General features: G+C 45.7%; 1 protein-coding gene across 1 annotated transcript in view; it reads left to right on the top strand.

Annotated features, from left to right (window-relative positions):
- The window catches only part of gfra2a (GDNF family receptor alpha 2a), a 59,786-nt gene that overhangs the window by 30,857 nt on the left and 3,043 nt on the right, over window positions 1-25,886 (top strand). Inside the window, exons 6-9 of the mRNA XM_077003363.1 lie at window positions 3,258-3,367; window positions 9,839-9,979; window positions 10,423-10,571; window positions 25,606-25,653. Of these exons, the coding sequence (XP_076859478.1) occupies window positions 3,258-3,367; window positions 9,839-9,979; window positions 10,423-10,571; window positions 25,606-25,653 (448 nt within the window). The remainder of the gene's footprint in view (window positions 1-3,257; window positions 3,368-9,838; window positions 9,980-10,422; window positions 10,572-25,605; window positions 25,654-25,886) is intronic.

Genomic DNA, 25,886 nt, shown 5'->3' with positions numbered 1-25,886 from the left:
CGTACACAACACTCCACTACACTCCACTACACTCCACAACACTCCACTGTCCTGCCACTGCTCCTCTGCGCACCGTGTGAAATAAAAAAAGTTTTCATGTCAGTGGCAATCATCCTTTGATGACCCTGATGTAAGCACACACGTGCACACAGACAGACACACACAAACAAACACACGCACATACACACTTGTCTTGCTTTGCTCTTGTTAGGTTAATTGGTAAAACTTTTCAAATCCCCACTGCAACTACATAAATTGCTACATAAACTGCAGTTTGTGGGAGAGGTACACCTCCCTTCTTCACACACATGTGCAGGGAGACCTTCTTCCAAGAGGTGCTGATATACAAAATGTAGATGTGCTAGGATTAGAAAAAGATTAAACTAGTTGAAAAGTAAAACCAATAAATTGAAAACTACAATTAGAAGAACAACCACATGAAAACCACCCCCTGCCATGCAAAGGTGTTGTCTCTACTGATAGTCTGTTTTTCCCTGATGCCCTGTGCAAATCAAAACGACCATATGTGCTTCATTCTAACCACATGTCCATTACATTTACATTTACGGCATTTGGCAGACACCCTTATCCAGAGCGACTTACATTTTTATCTCATTTTTTATACAAGTGAGCAATTGAGGGTTAAGGGCCTTGGTCAGGGGCACCTCAGTCATAGCCTCAGGTCTGGGAATCGAAGCCACGACCCTCCGGTCACAAGACCAGTTCCCTAACCACTAGGCCATGACTGCCCATCCGTCTAACCCTAACCCTAATCCTAACCCAAATCCACATGACCATCCAATCCTAATCCTAACCCCAACCCTAACCATAATCCGAACACTAACCCTAACCCATCTTTGGAACAGTGTGATACAGAGCCATCAATATCCCATTATGGCTAGAGAAAATTGGACAGCCACATCAGACTGCACATACTGGCCAAATGATCATATTTTAGGCATCAGGGTTTTTTTATTTTTCATTTTTTAAATGACGAAACTCAGGGGTATACTGCTGGGAGGCAGACAGGATATGATTTCTGCCATGAGCAATCCATTCAGGTATAATGGCATAGCCCTGGAGAGGTAAAATATGCTTTCTCTCTATGCCATAGAACTTTCAACCCACACCCACATCCACAACCCACACCCTCACCCACAATCCACAGCCTTTCTTCAACTCCAAGTGATCAGTAAATCACAGCAGTTATATTGACAGGAAAGGTCTGTTCTTCTATTTTTCTCTGATCATGAAAATGCAAATATTGGATGTAGCATTTACTGCATTCAATACTATCCACACAAGAGTGTAAAGATATCTCTATGTGTGCTCCTGGGTGTTTTAATATCAACCACTCTGACCAATTGTTAAATTCTTCAGACATAAATATGGTCCGAGGTGTATGAGGAAAAATCTCATAACACTAAAATGACTTTAAGCTGCCCCTTTAGAGCAAACAGCTGCAGTTTAAGCCAAACTAAGAAACTCAGCACATTAGACCCAGAACCACATGAGAGTGCCTACACAAATAAGACATGGGGAGAGTTCTGCCTCATTAACCTGTCGATGCAGTGGAACACAGAGGTGATTAGAGTTCAGACAAACACACCACATACTTCCCCCCACAAACCACATACTTCCCAGCAGACACCACATACTTCCACTGGAGAAGACAGCAGAGATTTGGCCTCTGCTTGTGTCCACAAGACAAGAAGACACAATTTCACACTGATAATTTGCCTGTGACTACAGACCCCTGTAATAATTTCAGTAGGAACCCTTTTAAATGCATGTAGTAAAACCAAGGTGTCCCATCACAGGAGGTGTGGCCTCAGCATAAGAAGAGGTGTGGCCTCAGCATATTTTTCTGAACCCATGAATAAGCTGAGCTCTCAGTGCTAAGGCACCTCCCACTGTTACGTACAGAAAAACAGACCACTCATAGCAGTGTTAACAATGATAGCACCGATAGCAGTATTAGTAGAGATAGCAGTTTTTAGCAATGATAGTAGTATTAACAGTACTAACAGTGATAATGGTGACAGCATGGCTCCTCAACACCCTGGCAGCTACAAACCTGCTTGATTCACTTCACATTTATAGACCTGTGAGACAAGGTGCAGACAGCATGTTGCTGACGCTAGACTTGTAGCACAGAAACCACAGCTCAGTGTAATTTGGTGATAAACACTAAATCATATAATATAATTCAACCTAATTACCACACAGCCTGATAACTGAATCTGATAACCACTCTGTCTGATAACCTTTCAGTTTGATAACCACTGAATCTGAATGCTATTTTGTAAAATGGATATTCCCATCATGAACAGTGGTCAAATCTTTGTTTAAATCTGAAGCAATGATCAGTGTTCATAATTTGGCTTCAACCAAGTCCAGTCCTCCTCTCTTCTAGCAGCAGATGCAGTTACTGGAGTAAGTCTCGTCATAGTCATCAATGCTACACTAATTAAAGTTTTCAATGCTGGGAGGATATGAATTAAACGCAAGCAGCATGCCACCTGGAAAATTCCTCATTACCGATTAAGTAATCCAGCTCTCCTCTGAGACTCAGTAGCCTACCGCTAGCATGAATCTAAGTTTTAGGTGTGATGGAGACCACCAGCGTATGTCTGTCAGGACGGAAAAAAGACAGTGGTTAGTGTAGCTGTGTGAGCCAGTTTAACAGAATGAAAACCATCTTAACCAGTTTAGCAGAAATAGTGGTTTGGACTATTTCATGACAGAGAAGTCAGCAAGTAAAATTCAATAAATCATGATGTAACAATACATAAGAAAGAAACTAATTATTAATAAAAATTAACAAAGTATACCGGTAATAAGATTTATGAAGTATACTAAAGGAAACAAAGTATAATCAAAAGTAATAAGGAATAAAGTATATGTAAAGTATAAAGTATATGTAAAGTATAATACATAATAATAAGGTGTAACAGGCGGTAGGATGGATGGAAAATTAGAATGTAATAGAGAGAGAGGGAGAGAGAAAGAAGGAGAGAGACAGAGACTAATTTAAAACAAAATTAGAAAGGACAATTGTGATACAGGAAGAACCAGTGGAGTGTAAAGACATTTCTCATGTGTTGACCCAGGTCTGTTCACAGTGGGTTAGCAAACTTGCCTCTTGTCATACACATACACACCACACACACAATGTTGCCCCCACTCCTCGCCCTATAGCAGAGTAACTGTGCTATATTTTCTGTATTATTATGTTGATGTGTTTTTATGTCAAGGTCCAGACTGGCTGACTTCAACACCAACTGCCAGATGACCCACAACTCCATGAGCAGCTGCCCACAGGACGCCTATCGGTCCTGCCTAACTGCCTACACTGGCCTCATAGGTGAGAGGTGTGCAAGTGAAACCTGACAAGCATTGGAGTGTAATGTTAACCCTACATCTTTTACCCTAACCCTACATCCTACATTTTTTAGAATGACATTTAATCTTTACTTTAGCAAAAAATCACTTCTGAGAACTATTTAAGTAACACTAACAACAAAACTGTGCATCACTCATTTTCATTTGTCTCAGTGTAAAATAATCTTAATATCTATCCATCCATCCATCCATTTTCATCCGCTTTATCCGGGCTCGGGTCGCAGGGGCAGTAGCCTAAGCAAATAGGCCCAGGTTTCCCTGTCTCCAGCCACCTATTCTAGCTCTTCTGATAGGATACCGAAGCGTTCCCAGGACAGCCGAGAGATATAATCTCTCCAGCGTGTCCTGGGTCTTCCCCGGGGTCTCCTCCCAGTTGGACATGCTTGGAGCGCCTCCCTAGGGAGGGGACCAGGTGGCATCCGGACCAGATGCCCGAACCACCTCAACTGGCTCCTCTCTATGTAGAGGAGCAGCGATTCTACACCGAGCTTTTGCCGGATGACTGTGCTCCGTACCTTATCTCTAAGGGAGAGCCCAGACACCCTGCAAAGAAAACTCATTTCGGCCGCTTGTATTTGCAATTTCATTCTTTTGGTCCTGACCATAGGTAAGAGTCGGAACGTATATTGACCAGTAAATCAAGATCTTTGCCTTTTGGCTCAGCTCTCTCTTTAACACAACGGCCCGGTACAGCATCAGCAATACTGCAGCCGCAGCACCAATCTCAATGTTCCATCCTTCCCTCACTCTTGAACAAGAACCTGAGATACTTGAACTCCTCCACTTGAGGCAAGGACTCATTCCCAGAGAGGGTACTCCACCCTTTTCCGACCATGGTACCATGGTCTCAGTCTTAGAGGTGATTCTCATCCTGGCCGCCTCGCACTTGGCTGCAAAGTGATCCAGTTAGAGCGGTAGGTCCTGGCCTGATGATGCCAACAGGACCACATCATCCGCAAAAAGGAGACGCGGAATCCTGAGGCCACCAATCCAAACCCCCTCCGCCACTTGGTTACGCCAAAAAAACAACTTTTATAACCTTAAAAGTTATGAACAGAATCGTGACAAAGGGCAGCCCTTGCAGAGTCCAACTCCCACCGGGAACCAGTCTGACTTACTGCCGGCCATGCAAACCAAGCACCTGCTCCATTTGTACAGGGACTGGATAGCCCGTAGCAGTGCCCTATACTCCCGGAGCACCCCCCAGAGGAATCCATGAGGGACACGATCAAATGCCTTCTCCAAATCCACAAAATACATGTGGACTGGTTGAGCAAACTCCCATGCACCCTCTAAGACCCTCGCAAGGGTGAAAAGCTGGTCCAGTATTCCACGACCAGGACGGAACCCACATTGTTCCTCTTGTAACTGAGATTCGACTATCGACCGGACTCTTCTCCAGGACCCCTGCATAGACCTTACCAGGGAGGCTGAGGAGTGTGATCCCCGGATAGTTGGAGCACACCCTCCCCTTTCTTAAAAAGGGGAACCACCACACCGGTCTGCTAGTCCAGAGGCCCAGCCCTGATGTAAACGCGTGGTTGCAAAGATGTGTCAGCCAGGACAGTCCCACAACATCTAAAGCCTTAAGGAACTCAGTGCGGATCTCATCCACCTCCGGAACCTTGCCGCCAAGGAGTTTCACAACTACACTGGTCACCTCAGCCCAAGTGATGGGCAAACCCCCGTCTGAGTCCCCCAGCTGTTTCCTCTATGGAAGACATGATGATGGGATTGAGAAGATCCTCAAAGTATTCCTTCCGCCGCTTAATGACATCCACAGTCGAAGTCAGCAGATCCCCAGCCCCACTGTATACAGTGTTGGTCGGGAACCACTTTCCCCTTCTGAGTTACCGGACAGTTTTCCAGAATCTTCTCAGAGCCAATCGAAAGTCACTTTCCATGATCTCACCAAACTCTTCCCACACCTGAGCTTTTGCCTCCACAATCCGCTTGGCCCTCCTGTACCCATCTGCTGCCTCCAGAGTCCCACGAGTCTTTCTTCAGCATGACGGCCTCCCTTACCTGAGGGGTCCACCATCGGCTTCGGGGATTGCCGCCACAACAGGCACCGACAACCTTCCGGCCACAGCTCTGGTCCGCCACATTGACAATGGAGGCATGGAACAAAGGCCCATTCGGACTCAATGTCTCCAGCCTCCCTCGGGATGCGGTCAAAGCTCAGACAGATGTGGGAGTTAAAGACCTTTCTGACAGGTTCCTCTACCAGACATTCCCTGCAAACCCTCACAATACGTTTGGGTCTGCCAGGTTTGTCCGGCATCCTCACCCGCCATCTGATCCAACTCACCACTAGGTAGTTATCGGTTGACAGCTCAGCTCCTCTCTTCACCTGAGACACAATTGCAAAATCAATCATCAAACTGAGACTTAAGGTGTCCTGGTGCCATGTGCACTTATGGACATCTCTGTGCTCAAACATGGTGTTCATTATGGACAATAGCAAAAACACCACAAGTCCAATAACAGAACACCACTCGGGTTCAGATCAGAGAGGCCATTCCTCTGAATCACACCCTTCCAGGTCTTACTGTCATTGCCCATGTGAGCATTGAATCATTTACATTTACATTTACATTTATGGCATTTAGCAGACACTCTTATCCAGAGCAACTTACAAAAGTGCTATGTAGTTGCTTGGAATCTCCAAGGTAGAATAGATAGTCCTGAACACAAGGTACTCTAAGCTGGAAAAACCACTAGACGAAAGTCAAATGATACCTAACAATTATACCTGAATATACACATCACCTGAGGAAAAAGACAGTAAACAATTCCTATAACCCAATTATGCACAATACCTGAGAAAAAGACAGTAAGCAATACCTGTAACAAACACCTGAGGAAAGAGACGATAAAGCACAATAGACGAAGCATAATTATGCAAAGTGCACTTGAGAGAGGTGGGTCTTCAGTCGGTGTCTGAAGACAGCAAGTGACTCCGATGTTCAGACACACAAAGGAAGTTCATTCCACCACCTTGGAGCCAGGACAGAGAAAACTCTGGATGCTTGTCTCCCATGTGTCCTGGATGATGGAGGGTCAAGATGAGACATACTTGAGGCGTGGAGGGCTCTAGGTATGCATCTGGGTTTTACCATGGCCAACAAGTAAGGAGGAGCTGGACCATTCTTTGCTTTGTAGGCCAGCACCAGGGTTTTATATTTGATGCGGGCAGCTACCGGAAGCCAGTGGAGGGAGCACAGCAAGGGAGTGACATGGCTGAACTTGGGAAGGTTGAAGACCAGCCGAGCTGCAGCGTTCTGGATCAGTTGCAGGGGTTTGATGGCATGCATAGGAAGACCAGCCAGGAGGGAGTTGCAGTAGTCCATTCTTGAGATGACAAGGGACTGGACAAGGACCTGAGTGGCCTCCCTAGAGAGAAATGGCCGAATCCTCCGAATGTTGTGAAGGGTGAATCTGCATGATCGTGTTGTGTTAGCAACGTGGGCCGTGAAGGAGAGTTGATTGTCGACAACTACACCAAGGCTACGTGCTTCCATGGATGGAGTGATCACGGTGTTCTCGAATGAGATAGAAAGATCACGATGAGGATTGGCTCTTGCAGGGATGTACAGTATCTCTGTCTTGCTTGGATTCATTATCTTAATATGGTGGTGATATTGGGGGACAAACATCTTTTCTTGAGATACCAGCATCAAAGTAAAGAAAAATTTTATAATTACAGAAAAAACTTCTCATTAATGATGAGATTATGTTGATGGTTGTTTTAATGTTTGTTTTCAAGTAGCTCCTACTCTAATTGGGGCTACAGTGCTAGCTGTAAAGTGGCCAATGTAAACTAAACAAACCTATCCAGGTGTTTTCAGGTGCCTTGTGAAATTTGATGTAGTCATTCCAGTGTCTTTAATTTGTTTCTCACATTCTTTACACGTTGCATGTTCAGTTATATCCAAGGATTTTAAACTATGCCAGACAACAGCATGACAATACTTCGCTTAGTTGAATGGATTATTGGTAGATGGATTCTGGGTAGTGGAGTCCATGTTAGGCAGCGTGACAGCCATCTCTGGGCTACAACCTATACCTTAACCTTACATGGTTTACTCTAACCTTACATCACTAACTCTATATCCATTCCCTTAAACCTATATTTAAACCATTCAACCAACAGGTCAACTCAAGGGCCAAATCCCTTCCTGTTGTCATGTCTTAGAGATGAAAAGAGTAGAGTTGGGCTCCCAGCTGTAACGCGCAGCACGCTGCGGAGTGATGAGGCAGACACAAATGCTGAGGAGAGCGAGATTTAATAAGGGGAATTCCATAGTCATAGTCAAAAGGGCAGGCAGGAGTCATAACAGGAGAGCCATCCATGTGAGACAGATACATTGGCATGACGAACACAGAACGATACAAAACCAGGCAGGGTAACACAGAACAGAGAGTCAAACAACGGAGAATGCAAATACCAGGAGCAGAGATCACAAGGAATATGACTCCACAAAACAACCGACAACCGACTAGAGAAACACAGGGACTATAAATACATGGAACTAAACTAGACACAGGTGAAGACAATGACAACACGGGCGTGGCAAACCATATGTCTATGGTTACAGACAAGCAAGGCGGGATCAACAAGGAACAACACAGACACGAGGAGCAGGGAAACCGGAGTGACAGCTAGGAGAGGGGGGCGTAGCCTTACGTGACACCAGCAACTTGAGCTACCAGTGATCTTGAGCTTACTTAGCCAGTGAACATGAGCTGACTCAGCCAGTGAACATGCCAAAACCACACAAAGAACATGGTGCAATCAAATTGTTTCAAATATCAAATAATTAAAATATCCATGAACTAAAAATAATGTTTCAAATATTACTTATTTATACCATCTTTGTAACCTTGTTTGCCCTGGCAATGAACATGATTGTCAAGTCAGAAGAGCTGGAGTGTCAAGGCCCTCTGACCCAATCAGGGATCTGTCAGCCACCAATCGGGGCCTTTATGGATGACCTGATGATCACTACAGAGTCTGTACCAGAAAGCAGATAGTTCCTGAAAGAGCTGGAAAGACTTATTCGGTGGGCTCAGATGAGTTTCAAATCAACCATGTCCAGATTACTGGTGGTGAAGAGGGGAAAGGTCTCCAACTGGTTTCATTTCAACACAGATGGGTCACAGATCCCAACCATCTCTCAGAATTTGGTGAAAAGCTTGGTGAAGGTGTTTGACACCTTTATTGGTGCAGGCAATGTGCCAGGAGTTTGATAGCTGACTATGGTCAGTTGACCGTTCAGGGCTTCCAGGCAAGTTTAAAGCATGGATATACCAGCCCGGCATACAAGGTCCCAATTTCCACCGTGGGGACCTTGGAGAGGAAAGTCAGCAGCTGCCTCAGAAGATTTTTGGGACTACCCTGAAGTCTCAGCAATATCGCCCTCTACAGAAAAAACACAAAGCTTCAGCTACCCTGGAAGTCCTCGGAAGAGGAGATCAAGGTCACACGGACAAGAGAGGTGCTGATGTACAGGGACTCAAAAGACCCAAAAGTAGCCCATGCAAGAGTAGTGGTAAGGACAGGAAGGAAGTAGAGTGCCCAGGCAGCTGTACTGGATGCTGAGTTGCAACACCGGCTCAGTGTACAGCAGGATTGGGCCTTGCTCGGTCACCTCGACGCAAGGGGCGGAAGGGGAAGGAGAGGCAAAGGAAGATCCAGGAGGAGGTAAGGACAGCAATGGATGAAGGAAAATCAAGCAAAGCGGCAGGTCTGGGTCAGCAGGGGGCATTGACGAGTTGGGAGCAAGTCCTCAGCTAAGAATCATCATCATGGAACTGACAGTGCTGTGGGAGGATCGCCTGGGAGAGACGCATGAACGCAAGAGTGTGAAATATGATCAGTTGGTTACAAGGTGTAATGAGCAGGGCTGGAAGGCAAGGTGTAGGCTGCAGAGGTTTTGTGGGGCACTCACTGCACAGTGTACTCAGCACACTGGGCATCACAGGAGGAACGCGAAGCAGAGCCATCAAGGTCATCCCCGAAGCAGCTGAGAAAGCCTTGAGATGACTCTGGATACGGAGAGAAGGTCCGTGGGGACAAATGGTTGCTACCTGAACACAGGTTATGGACTGATCAACCGTGGCCGGGTCACCTGGGAAGGGATGTATGATGTTAAAAGACCCGAAACACCTGATGACCCCAGGAAACATCACTGATGATGTGTTCACTTGCATCAATGTATCTTTGTAACTTTACCTGCTTGTTATATTTTATTTACCTGCTTGTTCTTATGAACACAGGTGCCAACTCTTAATAGAACATGTCCATAAAAGTTTAAATTAAATGGCTTACGCTTCCTTCTTTCCCCAAATCTATATAACAGTAGAATGCGATGAACCTCCTTTACTATTGTGTATGTTATTGGGTGTGTTCTCTCTGTTCATTCCAAAGGCACCGATATGACTCCTAACTATGAGAATGCCCAGCACGATGACCTCTCCATCTCCCCATGGTGTAACTGTGACAACAGCGGTAACCAGGAGGAGGAGTGTGACAGATTCCTGCTGAGCTTCAGGAACAACTCATGCCTCCGTAAGTTCAGGGACCTCGGTAACACGTTCGGTGGTCCCCGAACACCATCGGTCCCTGATGCACAACGTCTTCATTCAGGACAAGATTTCACATGTTATATGCTTCAGGAAAGTTTAAAACTGAAGTTTAAATTTAAAGAATTTAAAAAAAGAGAAAAAGAAAGTCAGAAAATAACAGAGACAGTGAGAAGACAATGTGCCAGAAATCCTGCTAATGTTACTGTGCAGAGAAGCACAAGAAGGGCACAGACGCTGGCAAAGAAATGTTCTTGGATTTACTAATGGGGAAACATTAAGAATGTAACATTTTCTTTAATTGCATTTTATTCTTATTATAGTAGTTCATTAGTTTTGTCACATGCACCCTCTTTATATTTACTCTCATTAGTTTTATATCATGTCTTCCCTCTTTAAACACAAGAAGCTCTGTGTATGTTTCCACAGGAAATGCAATCCAAGCTTTTGGATTGGGGACTGATGTCACCTTTGTGCCTAAGACGGACTCTCCTGCCACTGTAGCTTCTGTGAATACTGAGTCTGACTACGAGCACAAGCCAACCGACAACCCAAACAGCAGCAGGCCTGTGCATGAGGTGGGTCAATGAATGCTCAAAAGTCAAGTTCTCACAACTATAGTAACCCTAGAAACAAATTGTACTCTACTGGACACTAAATCAATTGTAGGTGCACTTCATTTTCATGGACTGGAGTGAAAAGTGCAGAAGAAAAACACCATTCCAGTATTGATGTGTTCACGTCACTAATACACCTTTAATTTATTTGTGTGACATTTCAGATCAGCAGGCGTGACGCAAATGCAGAGATTTGAATATTTATTAAAAAGGAAGTAACAAAACACTAACCCACAACACAAAAGGCAGAACAGGACTATGCTAAACACAGAGGGGAAGATACAGACAAACGGGCATGCAAGACGACTAGTTAACGATAACGCACATGATAACATACTAATCCATAAAACTACATAAACATTAAGGGGAGAAGCATAACAAAAAGGGAGCAACGACTAAAGGAGTAGCAGTACAAACATGAAACCCTGAGCGACTAACTAACAGACAACCTAGGAAATAAATAACCAACAACCATGAACAACAGGGGAAAACATACATCAACAAACACAAGTGCTAAACGGAGAGGAATATGTAAAACACTGAAGGCTAGGAATTTAACTAAGAACAATAACAGACATAAGGATAGGAATTTAACTAAGAACAAATATATGGATAACCAGGATTAGACGGCAATCAGAGAAACATAGGAGGACTTACTACAAACAATGACCGACATAGGAGAGTAACACCAAGGGGATTATATACACAGAAAACAAGACGGTGAAACGAGACGCAGGTGGGAACAATGAAGGCAGGGGCGTGGCAGACAGAGGGAGAAACCATGGGGACAGGGACACTAGGCGGGACCAGGGAGGAGGGAGGGGCTGGACGTGACAATTTGTTACTATTGCACCTTTAATTTATTTCTGAAATGTAACATACGCGTTCCCGAAATGTAGCATACGCGTTGTCATTTTGATGAATTTGCTTTGTCTATTTGCAGCATGTTTTTCTTTTGCAGCGTGATGGGTTTTCTGTCACTGTAAACAAGACCACTAGGAATCTCTAGAAGACAAGGAATTGTCATTTGTGCAGTCACTGTGTTTTATTAACACAAACACGCACACACACTTAGGCCTGCAGGAAGCAGCTGTCCTGATGGCCATCTAATTAATGTCAAAGAAAATGAGTAAAAAATTTGAAAATGCAAACAGGACGAAACTGAATGACCTTTCACACCTTCACGAGCACCCAGATGTGTACATGTGCCATATTGATTTTGCACAGCAAAAGTTTGGTGTTGGTGCGGCGTGTCAGCATGTTTGTGTGGTGAGAGTATGTGTGTTTGTGTGTGTATATGTGTGGAAGTATGTGTGTTTCTGTGTGCGTGTGTGTGTGTGTGTGTGTGTGTGTGTGTGTGTGTGTGTGTGTGTGTGTGTGTGTGTGTGTGTGTGTGTGTGTGTGTGTGTACTGGTGTGGTGAGTTTTAGAGCTGTGCAAGAAATCTAAATCCCTCATTTAAGGAAGAAATGGTAACAAACACAAGACCGAAGAATTATTCAAACCTAATCCTAGAGCTATTCAACCCTAGCTCTATAACCATTCGACCCCAACCCTATAACTATTCAAGGCAGATGTTTATAATGAGACCTGCAGCATGGCTAGCCCAGCACAGATTCTCTTCTCCATGTTTCTGCCATTCCAAAACCTACCAATCCCAGATCACTGATTTGGTCCAAAACTAAAACTCGTGTGTTTCTTCTGCTCAGCTTTAAACAAAAAAAGCTCCCTTCTGGCTCTCTTCACTTCTTTTGAAAGAAATATCTAAGCAGGAAGAATTAGACGTTTCTTCTAAAAGGTTTCCATCAACATCTTTCATGCTTCTGAGAAGCAGATCACAGGAAAGTTTTAGACTGTGAAAAGGAAGTGTATTTTTTCCAAGGTGCAACAATGTAGTGGGGTTTGTCCAGTAAAGGTGCATTAAGGCAGTGGGGTTTGTCTAGTAAATGTGCATTAAGGCAATGGGATTTGTCCAGTAAATGGGCATTAAGACAGTGGGGTTTGTCTAGTAAAGGTGGCACATTAGCTAATTCTGGCAGCAGCACAGCAGACAGTTCATTACACCTCTATAAACATCCACACCAGTTCATCCATAAATGTCCCAGACTTCATCACTTGCAGTGTTATTGTGGCTTATGTGTAGATTGGTGATAACATGCTGGTGTGCACCTGAATACCTGTGCTTCATGCACGTATATGTGTGTGTAAGACGATGTAAGAGAGCGAGTAGAGTTAGCATGCTTGTGAACAGAAATCACAGCTGATGTCAACAAGCAGCTGACACACCTCACTTGTCCTGCTAATTAATTTATTTTTAATTGCTTTCTCTGTGTTTCTCACTCTCCATTTTCATTTGTTTCTGTCCATCTTTCTGTCTCTTTATATCAGTCTGTTATGCTTTATCTGCAGTAGTTACACCAGTGGTAGGCAACCTATGGCACGCATGCCACTATTGGCACACCGAGGCATAATCACTGGCACGCGCCACGCTGGACCAGCATCAGCAAAAAAAAAAATTATAATAAAAAATCTCAGACAGAGAGCATGATCCTCCAATCGAAATCGCTCCTCAACGCTCTGCACTCAGCTCCCGCCACAGACCCATGTTTAAATTTGTTTAAATAACCCTAACGGCCGCACGGCGCTGTGTGTGACATAATCCCTGAGCCGCGTCAAGGCTGGATTATTTATTATGGATTATACTTTCGCGAGTGACCGTAGCGCGCGACTCCGTACACCTCGCGCAAACCTGCACGAGCGGCGGAGTTTCCTGTGATCTGCTTCTTTGCAGTGTTCTCTGAATGTGGTAGTATAAAGAAACACCCCTCAAAAACAGGGGAAGGAACATTTACCTGACCAATTTTAATGTTGCATTGTGTTCCAGGTTTGAAAAGTGCTGGAGTTTAGGCTAGTGAGGGCAGCCCTGTTCAGAATGTAGACAGCGTGACCGTCAGTACGCAACATGGAACAAACCACCCCACCCCACTCCAATTTTATTTGTTGATAGTAGCACACTAATTGGAGTTACACATTTACCTATAAGCTGAAATGTCTTACTTTCACAAGTCATTGAAAGAGCTGATTCACATATATCAGAGGCACACCTACTGGAAGAGTAAATACAGCCTGTGTGTGACCTAATAATAAAAGATCATATTACCCCTAACCTAACCCTAGACCTAATAAATAAATATCATATAACTTTAACCAAACCCTATAGATACAATAATAAAAGATCATATAATGCTAACCAAACCCTAGATCTAATAAATAAAGATCATAATACCCCTAACCTAACTCTAGATCTAATAATAAACTACAAACCTAACCATAGATCTATTAATAAAAAATCATATTAACCCAAACCTAACCGATTTCTAAATATTTAATAATCAATAATGATCTGTTTGCTTGTCCTCACTGCTTGTCCCTCAGGCTGTAACAGGCTGACACATATCGTGCTGCGTGTGTGATTAGTTCACTCTTTTCTCTTAATATGTACAGCAGTTTCTCAGTGTCAGTGCAGCGCTGGAACTCAGGGGAGATGATCATTACCTTACTATAGAATTCCTTTCAAATAGCATCATATTTACGGCATTCAGTAAGAAAGTGCAGCTCTGTCTCCACCACTGAGAGCTCACAGTGGGAACACAGTCTATCCTCTCTAGGTAACCAGCTCTGTCTGTGCCAGCCAGTTTCAATGGCCAGACTGTGCTCACTGAGTCTGTACATTGTCAATGTCTTCCTCACTTTCTTGTCTTTGATTGTTGTCAGGTAGGTCGCCAATGTGTAGTCTCAATTTAGGGTCAAATAGCATTGGAGTTTGTGTTGTTGTTGTGTAGTTTCAGTCCAATAGGTGATGTGATTTTGTCTTTGGTTGGTGATAATTTGATTGAGTCTGATGTTTTGAGCGAATACTCAAAACAAAACACGGGGAAAATGCATACAAACTGGAATAACCATGTACAGAACACACAGAAGACTGAGCAGCAAAATGAGAAGAACTTACAGACCAGGAAGCATAAGAACACTGAACAAAACAACCGATAACCGACATGGGAGACACAGGACTATAAATACACAGGACTGGACTAGACACAGGTGAAGACAATGACGACACGGGCGTGGCAGACGAGAGGAAACCATGGAGACAGACAAGCAGGGCGGGATCAAGGAGCAGGGAACAACACAGACACGAGGAACAGGGAAACCGGAGTGACAGCTAGGAGAGGAGGCATAAAGGAGGCATCACCCATAGAGATGTCGGGGATTTCATCAGCCTGATGAAGTTTTTTAGCCAGTTCATTAATATGTATATTAAACAGAGTTGGGCTCAGACTGCAGCCTTGTCTCACTCCTTGTAACTGTGGATAGAATTCAGTTCTGAACTTCCAACATTTACTGTGCATCTACTGTGAGAATACATTGATTTAATGATGTCATATCCCCCCCTCTCCAACACAAAGCAAAGATTTTGTCTTTATTTTGGTTTACATATTTATCAATTAGTGTGTGGAGAGTGAATATATGGTGAGATGTTTTGTCATGCAATTTTGAGCCAATTGTCATGCAGCCCCGTCAAGGAGACTACAGCCCCCAGAATGCCAGGCGACATCTAACACATTCCTCTTCACCTAAGTATTGAAATCACCTGTCTGTTATTATCTGCACCTATATAGGACGCTTCCCTTCACCTTTGCGAAGTATTGCCTCATTTATTATAAATGAGGCAATTATTATATTTATTATAAATACTGAGCATTCCTCTGTCTGACATTCCGGTTCGCCCCTGGTTCGGCTATTTACGCAGCATTTGGTTCAGGCCCCGTTGGTGCTTTCGCCTGGTATGTTATGTGTTCTGGATATCTACGATTCAGCAGGTTCCAGACCTTCCCATAGGATCAAGTGCTCTCCCTCAGCAATATAACTCCTCTCCAGTAACTAACAAGCTTGACAATAAACCCAGCTCTTAACCATGTTCAATGCATCACACCAATCTGATTTTTGCTCAGGACATGTTATGTTAGGTAGTTTTTCTACTGTTGTTGATGCTGCAGAATAACTTGCCCAGGTTAGTGTTGACACAGATGCCTCTATAATTGTTTGGGTCAAATTTATCACCGGTTTTGAATATGGGGGTTATGAGTCCTTCATTCCAGACTGGTGGAAAATGGCCTACATTTAAGATGAGATTGAAAATGTTTATTTAACATTAACTAATGTTAAGTAAACATGTAACAGTTGCAGCTCCTGTTTTGGCTCTTTGTTGCTCGCACTTTTTTGAGAGCTTTAGTGTTTTAATTTGGAGCACAAGGGACTAAAGAGCTAAAAACAGTATGGACACACTTCAGTTCTTATGCTGATAGATTCTGGATATTTCCAAGTTACCCATTACTTATGTAGGTAAATCAGTACAATGTAATATATTCCTTTAAGGTCGCATCAAAAAAGGGCCAAAACAGGAGCCGTAACTGTTACTTGTGTACTTAATGTTAGTTAATTATTGTTAATGTGTTACTTTGGCAGCATGGTGGCTTGGTGGTTAGCACGTTTGCCTCTCAGCACTGGGGTCTTGGGTTCAAGTCCCTATCTGAGTGGAGTTTCCATGTTCCCCCTGTGTTTGCGTGGGTTTCCTCCGGGGTCTCCCGTTTCCTCCCATGGTCCAAAAAAAAAAAACATGGAGGTTAGGTAAATTGATTCTGTCAGTCCTGCCTCCCTCCAGTCAGTCATGTCTCTGTTTGTACTCTTATTTTGAAATTCATTGAGTCTGGTTTCAGTGTGTTTCTGTTCACTCCTTGTTTGTAACCCTGCCCCCCATTAGGGTTCCCAGGTGTTTGTATTTGGTTTCCCTTGATTTCCCCTGTATTTTATCCCTGGTTTCTGTGCAGTCTGTGCTGGTCATTATATTGGTAACATCTCTGTGGTTCATAGTTCTGTCCAGTGATTTCTGTATGTAAGTCTGTTATTGTTGGTTTTGGTTAACAGTATTAAATATGAATGACTCTTGACCCTTGCCTGTTTATATGACCCTGATTTTGGATTTCCCTTCAAAACACCTTGCTCTACTCAGCACATGCGTCCACCTCCTCACTTCCAGCTGCCACAAACGTTACAGATTCCCTGACAAATTCTCCCTGAGTGTGTGTCTGTGTTTCTCCCTGAGTGTGTCTGTGTCTCTCTCTGTTCAATAAAAAAGCAGTTGTTTGAATGTGTGTGTGCTTGTATGCCCAGTGGTGGATGGTGCTCTGCCACTAGGGTCTGTCCTCTCTCCCCTTCCTGAACCCCATTCAGTCCCCCAGGGGGCTGTGGATCCCGGTAGAGAGCACGCTGTGCGCAATTGGCTGCCGCTTCTCGCCGGTGTGTGGTTGTCTGTGACGTAGCTGTGATAACAATTGTAAAGCGCCTTGGGTATCCAGATAAGGCGCTATATAAATTGAAACATTCATTCATACTTCATGTGTTGTTCATGTTAACTAATGCATTACTTCGCGTTAGTAAGTAAATACTTAAAGTGTTTATAGTCTTTACCATAGGCTTTTTTGGGTTGGAGACTTTTGAGTTTATCGTCTAAGTCCAGTGATAATTCTTAATTGTTCTTTCAAGAGTTCCTAAGAGTTCTTTTAAGATACATGTTGTTCTACATTAATCACTGGACTATTAAATAAGTTTTCAAAGTGGTTGTGAGGGTTGGTACATGATACAAGCAGACGAGTGCAGATGAAACCAAGCTTTAATGCAAGGAATCAAAGCAGACAAAATCCAAAACGTAATCCAAAAGACAAACTCAATGCAATCCAGTAAAAATAGTTTAAAAAAACGAGGAATCAGCAACGATACCAGGAGGGGGATCCAAAAGGGGTGCGTGAGGCAGAACAGGGAGGCGGACACAAACGCTGAGGAGAGCGAGATTTTGTCAGGGCTGTACCCGGTGCTGCTCCTCCTGTCGCCACAGGAGGGGACTCACAAACCAACACTCGTTCGCGGACCAACGCTTGCGCTCAGACCAGCGTTGGTTCACGAACACGTTCGCGCACACACAATCAGCAATGATGACCTGCAGCTGTTCGCCTTCCTACTTAAGGAGGACGACTGCAGAGTCTCATTGCTGTGTTGTTTGTTGCCATCTCCACGCGCTTTCAGCCAGCCTCTCCTTGCGTTTCATGTTTCCTCGTTGTACTCACCTTGTTCGCTGTTTTCTGTCATTTTCCGAGTTCGCTCACCTCTTCGCCACTTCTGGCCATTCTCAAGTTTTCCAGCTCTATTATTTCTCTATCCCGTTTTGTTTGTATTTTGAGAAGGGTTTTTCGTTTGCTCCCCGTTGTGGACTGAGAGCCAGCTACTTCTCCTGGCGTTTCTTTTGTTTTGATTTTCTCGCGTCGAGCATTCCGCGATCTTTTGGTTTCTCTTTCTGTTTCGAAGTTCTCATCCGTTCATCCCTTTCACGGAGGGTTTTTGTTTGGAGCTTTTCCCGCATTCCTTTTGGCGGAGGTTTCAGTTCGCTGTTTATTTTGTGATCAGCATTTGGGTCTTCCTTATTCAAAAATATACGCGTTGTGTGCGGGTTCGCATACCAACGCGTAACAGAACAACTCAGCCTTAACTATGGACCCAGCTATATCACAGGAGATAGCGAACCTGAAAACTGCCGTTTCACTACAAGGGCAGAGGTTGGGTAGTCACGAACATACACTCCAACAAATATTAGCCCAATTGCAAAACCTAACCGCTGGCCGCCGAGAGTGGGTGGGGTGCTACAGCATTGTTGGCCGCATATCAGGAAGGGCTGAATGATGATTTGAAGGACGAATTAGCCATTCGTGACCCCCCTGACACTCTAGACTCCTGCATAACACTGACCGTCCAGCTTGATAACAGGCTACGCGAGCGGCGTCGGTCTCAGACCACGGACCCCTCATATGCCGTCAAACCCAGCTTGGTTCATGAGGAGGAAGTGATCAGAGAGGATAGACAAGACCAGCCCATGCAGTTGGGTCATACCCGCCTGACACAACAAGAGAGACAGTCACGCATGCTAGGGGGTCGCTGCCTGTATTGTGGGAAAGAGGGGCACAAACGAGCTGATTGCCCTGGCTTACAGGGAAAAGAGCAGGCTCACCGGTAGAAGGGAGGCCTCCGGTGGGCCATTCAGGTTCTCCCCATTTGTGTGGTCTCGCGCTCCACGTGGCGTTGTCATGGCGAGGAGCTGACGAACACCGGTTGCTCGCGTTCGTCGACTCGGGTGCTGCAGGGAACTTTATAGATGCCGCTCTGGTTGAAGACCTTCAGATACCTCTGGTTCATTTAGGGACGCCCCTCATGGTGGCTGCGGTTGATGGACGTTCGCTTGTCTCAGGGGAGGTTGCCAAACAAACCATCCCGTTAGACATGAAAATAGGGGGGCATGCCAAACGTATCACCCTATACGTCATTAGCGCCCCTAAAACTCGACTGATACTCGGCCTCCCCTGGTTACAGCGTCACAACCCGGAGGTTGACTGGCTCAACCTGTCAGTCAGACAGTGGGGGTCGGTGTACAAGAGTACCTGTTTAAGCCCAAAAAACATCCGCAGCCACACAAAGCCACCCGAGCTCCTTAATCTCAGTCAAGTTCCTGTTGAATACCACGACCTCCGGGATGTGTTCAGTAAACGGCAGGCAGGGTTTTTACCGCCCCACCGGTCATATGATATAGCTATCGACCTACTGCCCAGAACCAGTCCCCCCCGTGGCCGGCTTTTCTCCCTCGCTGTACCCGAGCGGAGGGCAATGGAGGCCTACATCAAGGAGTCCCTGGCTGCAGAACTCATTCGGCCGACTACTTCTGGCGCAGGGTTTTTCTTCGTCGGGAAGAAAGACGGGGGCCTAAGGCCCTGTATAGATTACAGGGGCCTGAATAAAATAACAGTAAAAGACCGTCATCCTTTGCCTCTAATGGCTGCTGCATTTGAGGCTCTACAGCAGGCGACTATATTCACCAAGTTAGACCTGCGTAGTGCCTACAACTTGGTCCGAGTACGGGAAGGCGACAAATGGAAAACCGCCTTCATCACACCATCAGGGCATTACGAATACCTTGTGATGCCATTTGGCCTCATGAACGCCCCGGCGGTTTTCCAGAGGTTTATAAATGAAGTACTGCGCGAAGCGCTAGATCGTTATGCGTTTGTCTATCTAGATGACATCCTGATTTATAGCCGGTCTCGCCTGGAACACACTAAACACGTGCGTCGGATCCTCCAACTGCTGTTGGAGAACCATTTGTATGTTAAGTTGGAGAAGTCTGTTTTCCATGCGGAAGAAGTGTCATTTTTGGGGTTCAGGGTAGCCCAGAATAGGTTGGCCATGGACCCTGCCAAAACCCAGGCAGTGGCTCAATGGCCTAACCCCACATCACTGCGTCAGGTCCAACGTTTCTTGGGGTTCGCTAATTTCTACAGACGCTTCATAAAGAATTACAGTTCGGTAGCCGGGCCACTCATTGCACTGACTAAACGGTCAAGTGGTCCATTCAACTGGTCTCCCGAAGCCCAGACCGCCTTCGACACTCTCAAAGCGCTTTTTGTCTCTGCTCCCGTTCTCAGTATACCTGACCCCGATCTCCTGTTCTTGGTGGAGGTTGACTCCTCCGATGAGGGAGTCGGGGCGGTGTTGTCTCAGAGGACCGGAACTCCGCCCAAACTCCATCCCTGTGCCTACTATTCCCACCGGCTAACGCCCGCCGAGCGAAACTATGACATAGGGGATAAGGAGCTTTTGGCCGTAAAGATGGCCTTAGAGGAATGGCGGCACTGGTTGGAGGGGGCCAAACATCCTTTTCTGGTTTGGACCGACCACAAAAACCTGGCCTACCTCCAACAGGCCAGGCGGCTGAACTCCAGACAGGCCAGGTGGTCCCTGTTCTTTGGCCGGTTTGACTTCACCCTCTCCTACCGGCCCGGGTCTAAAAACATCAAACCTGACGCCCTGTCCCGCCAATGGGAGCCACAGGTGGATCAGGTAGCCCCTAGTACCGTGCTGCCTGCCGCTAAAATCGTAGCCCCCATCCAGTGGGATGTGGAAACGGCTGTTAAACAGGCTCTGACTGCTGAGCTTGATCCTGGAGGGGGGCCGCCTGGGCGGCTGTACGTACCCTCCAGTCAACGCAAGGGAGTCATGCAGTGGGGCCACGCTTCTCCTTTTGCTGCTCACCCGGGGGCGCGGCGAACCACTGAGCTCATCCGCAGACGCTTCTGGTGGCCCGGTATGGACCGAGATATAGGGGACTATGTGGCCGCTTGTTTGGTGTGCTCCAGCAACAAGTCCTCTCGGTCTAAGCCATTGGGTCTTTTGCATCTGCTCCCGGTTCCGTCCCGTCCCTGGACCCACTTGTCCATGGACTTCGTGACCGGGTTACCTGCTTCCCGGGGTAACACCGCCATCCTCGTTATCGTGGACCGGTTCTCCAAGGCAGCTAAATTCGTGGCTTTGGCCAAACTGCCTTCGGCCCGAGAAACGGCCCACCTGTTTTTGGAACATGTTGTGCGTGCTCATGGCTTCCCTGTCAATGTGGTCTCCGACAGGGGGCCTCAATTCGCTAGTCGGTTTTGGGCGGCCTTCCTCGGTCTCCTGGGAGCCAAGGCCAGCCTTTCCTCCAGGTTTCACCCACAATCCAATGGTCAGACCGAAAGGGTCAATCAGGACCTGGAACAAACCCTTCGCTGTCTGGCTTCGGCTAACCCTGCCTCCTGGGCGGACCGTCTTGTTTGGGCAGAATACGCCCACAACACCCTGTGGCACTCATCGCTGAAGATGTCCCCATTTGAGTGCCACAACGGGTACCCCCCGCCTATGTTCGCTGAACAGGAGGAACAGGCTGCGGTGCCTGGGGCCCGGGCTCTTGTCAAGCGCTGCCGTTTGGCTTGGAAGAGTGCCCGTAGGGCCCTATTGTCAGCCTCGACCGCCCAACGTCGCTATGCTGATAGGCACAGGCTCTCTGCCCCCTCGTTTCGCCCTGGTCAGCGGGTTTGGTTGTCCACCAAAGATCTGCCTGTCCGTGGCGGCACGAGGAAATTGGCCCCGCGTTACTTGGGTCCATTTAAGGTTGTGCGGCGGATCAACCCGGTGGCTTAACGTCTGGCGCTTCCTCCTTCGCTTCGCGTTCACCCGGTCTTTCATGTGTCGCGGCTCCGGCCTGTCTTGTGTGGTCTCCCCCAGGCCCCTGCGCCGCCTGCCCCCCGCATCGTCGGTGGGGGTCCGGTTTACACCGTCCGCCGTCTCCTTGACGTTCGCCGGGTTCGGGGGCGGGATCAATATCTGGTGGACTGGGAGGGGTACGGTCCGGAGGAGCAGTCCTGGGTCCCGGCCTCGCGTGTCCTGTGCCCTGACCTTATCCGCGACTTCCATCGCAACAGGGCTGTTGCCCTGGGCCCGCGGGGACAAACGCTGAGGAGAGCGAGATTTTGTCAGGGCTGTACCCGGTGCTGCTCCTCCTGTCGCCACAGGAGGGGACTCACGAGCCAACACTCGTTCGCGGACCAGCGCTTGCGCTCAGACCAGCGTTGGTTCACGAACACGTTCGCGCACACACAATCAGCAATTATGACCTGCAGCTGTTCGCCTTCCTACTTAAGGAGGACGACTGCAGAGTCTCATTGCTGAGTTGTTTGTTGCCGTCTCCACGCGCTTTCAGCCAGCCTCTCCTTGCGTTTCATGTTTCCTCGTGGTACTCACCTTGTTCACTGTTTTCTGTCATTTTCCGAGTTCGCTCACCTCTTCGCCACTTCTGGCCATTCTCAAGTTTTCCAGCCCTATTATTTCTCTATCCCGTTTTGTTTGTATTTTGAGAAGGGTTTTTCGTTTGCTCCCCATTGTGGATTGAGAGCCAGCTACTTCTCCTGGCGTTTCTTTTGTTTTGATTTTCTCGCGTCGAGCATTCCGCGATCTTTTGGTTTCTCTTTCTGTTTCGAAGATCTCATCCGTTCGTCCCTTTCACGGAGGGTTTTTGTTTGGCGCTGTACAAAAGGCCCTACAGGAGCGTAACCATTTAACTGGCTGGACGTGACGTCATCACTCTGGCAGTTGACGAGTTCGTTTCAGTTGGTCTTTGTGGGGAGCCCGTTGTGCGATGTTCGTCGAGGGATTTTGATTGTATATAGTGCATCGTTCGTGCGTACATGACTTAATGTAAGTTTATTGTTGTTCTGGATGGCGGAGGATGTAATGTAGTAGTAGTTGTAATGTAATATGATCACGTTTGCGTTCGTGTGATCACGGCGCTTTGAGTTCACCGCACGGGTTTAGCTAACTTGTTAGTGGTTAGCACGTGATTATTAAGTTAGTTCAGTTACGATGACTTGTTTCTTTACAGTGTGTGTTATGTCCGACCCTTACGTTTGTATATTTGTTACCTTATAACTATTTACATAGCATACTATTTCGCTGTTATGAGTAGTTACATATTTCGTTGTACAGCGTTATTAAGTCATTAAGACAATTGCATATATTCGCCACCAGAGGGTGCAAAGGCACCAGTTGTACTGTTTATTCTATTTGTGCTTGTTATCTGTAAATGGAGATTATACATCTCATATCTGTATTTGTATTTTCAGAACCACACACACACAACTACACATTTGCACTATACACAGCCATCCTGTAACACACACCTCACATTCATATCCCTGCCTTGAACTGAAGAATAAAGAGTTGAATGCATTTTGGCCTCAAGTGGTGTTCTGGCCGACACACCGGGGTTGAATATAGCAAAAGAGGGTAGACCAGTGACCAGCTCTAACTCTCAAGTTTAGTCTTCACTACAGGCGCTTTTCCCGCATTCCTTTTGGTGGAGGTTTCAGTTCGCTGTTTATTTTGTGATCAGCATTTGGGTCTTCCTTATTCAAAAATATACGCGTTGTGTGCGGCTTCGCATACCAACGCGTAACAGATTTATTACAGGGAATTCCAAAGACGTGGTCAATATAACAGGCACGGGTCAAAACAGGAGGGCAATCAGGACATGAAACACGAACAGACATGGCGAAACAACAAGGAGGACTCACGGACTAGGCAGGAACACACGGAGATCACGGGGAAAACAACGAGGCGATAAACGGAAAACAACGATGCATGAAACACAATGAACGGGAAGGTACAAAACAACCGATAACCAGACATGGGAAATACAAGGACTATAAATACACAGGACTAGACTAGGACCAGGTGACAACACTGATGACAAGGGCATGGAAGACAATGGGAAACCATGGAGACAGACAAGCAGGGTGGGATCAACGGGCAAGGAACAACACAGACAAGAGGGAACAAGGGAAACCGGAGTGACAGCTATCAAATCAAATCAAATTTTATTTATATAGCGCTTTTTACAACAGTCGTTGTCACAAAGCAGCTTTACAAGTGCCGAGTCCTAGCCCCCAGTGAGCAAGCCAAAGGCGACAGTGGCAAGGAAAAACTCCCTAATTTTTTGCATGAGGAAGAAACCTTGAGAGGAACCAAGACTCAGGGGGGGAACCCATACTCCTCTGGCCGACACCAGTCACCATGACAACAACAACAATAACAGCTAGGAGAGGAGGCGTAGCCCTATGTGACAAGGGGTAAAGGGAGACAAAGCCAGATCAAGCCATACACTAGAAAATTCAGATGAAAGCTCAGTTTGCTTACTACATAAATTATTCGGCAATACTTCGCAAAAATCTAATGGCAAGTAGGGGTTTAAGAATAGACCCTAATGAAACACCACTGAAAACTAATAACGAGGAAGCTGTCACAGGGAGTTATAGGTAGTGTGGTCTTCATATGGTGCCAAATTTTATTTATGTTTTTTTATCTTGTTGAGAGATTTCCAGTTGTCCCAGAATAAATTAGAGTTGAGTGAATTTTCCAAGTCATTTCTTTGATTTAGCATATATTTGTATTTTTTTGTTTTTAGTTTATGTATTCTTTAAGCATTTGTCTACCTCTCCCTCTCTCCCTCTCTCTTTCTCTCTCTCTCTCTCTCTCTCTCTCTCTCTCTCTCTCTCTCTCTCCCTTAATCTCTCTCCTTCACATCATCTCTCTACCTCTCTCTCCCTTAGTCTCTCTCTCTCCTTCTCACCGTCTCTCTACCTCTCTCTCCCTCTCTGGCTTCCACTTTGCAGATGTATTTTAGCATATCTAAATAGTATGATGAATGCACTGAACTGTGTAAAACTAGCCATCAAAACATAGAAATACAGTGACCTATTATTATTAGATTTAGGAGTAATACTTTCCTATTCAATTATTCATTTTACATTTTTATTGCATCTATTACATTGGCAATTCTCATGTTCCAAATTATTTGCTTTGTCAGAATTGTACCTTGCATATTCATGCCAATACAGCTATCCTAAATTGTTCATAAGCACAGTGCTTTACTAAACACAGCACACATTAACACAGTCATTTGTTTACTGAACAGTTTAAGCGCAGCAAGAATAGAGACATTTCTGGGTCTTGGTGCTCAAATGGTTTAGAGGGTTTTACTGTGGTTAGGGTTAGGGCTGGGGTTAGTTTTAGGATGAGGGTTAATGCAGGAGCTGCAGTGCTTGGTTTGAAGGTGTGGGGACAGGATCAGCCTCCCTGTGCCCTAGTGGTCTTACTGCAGAGGTCTGGAGGCCTGCTCTGATGTACGGGCTGGTGGAAGGGGAAATTCAGTTTTCTTATGTAGAACAACAAACTGATATATTACAGAATATATCTCATTGTGTATTTCTCTTTACATGTGTTTTTCAAATGAGAATTTGAACTTTATTGTAAACATTCTGCATTAGGGTAACAGTACTAATGTCATTTAAATGCATTGTTTTAAATAAAGCATGATGTTCCTTACACACTATATATTTATAGTTATGTAAATAAAAGTTATTTATTTGGCAATTAATTAGGCCATCTGACATTTGGACAAGCTGCTTTCCTCTCTACTGCTGAACTGTGCTTCCTGATCTCCTGATCTTCTCCTCTCGTCTCTCTTTATACAGGAGAATTGGGTTGAGTGCAGCTCGTCCAAAAGCTTCATCTGTGCCAAGGTGAGATGGAGGGAAAGGCTTTGGGGATTTGGGGTTAGGGTTAGGGATGGGGTTAGGCTTTGGGGATTTGGGGTTAGGGTTAGGGATGGGGTTAGGCTTTGGGGATTTGGGTTAGGGATGGGGTTAGGCTTTGGGGATTTGGGGTTAGGGTTAGGGATGGGGTTAGGCTTTGGGGATTTGGGGTTAGGCATTGGGGATTTGGTGTTAGGATTAGGCTTTGGTGAAATGGGGTT

The sequence above is a fragment of the Brachyhypopomus gauderio genome, chromosome 4, assembly GCF_052324685.1.
Source record: "Brachyhypopomus gauderio isolate BG-103 chromosome 4, BGAUD_0.2, whole genome shotgun sequence".
In the NCBI taxonomy this organism is placed as follows: domain Eukaryota; kingdom Metazoa; phylum Chordata; class Actinopteri; order Gymnotiformes; family Hypopomidae; genus Brachyhypopomus; species Brachyhypopomus gauderio.
This window is presented reverse-complemented; position numbering and strand designations above follow the sequence as displayed.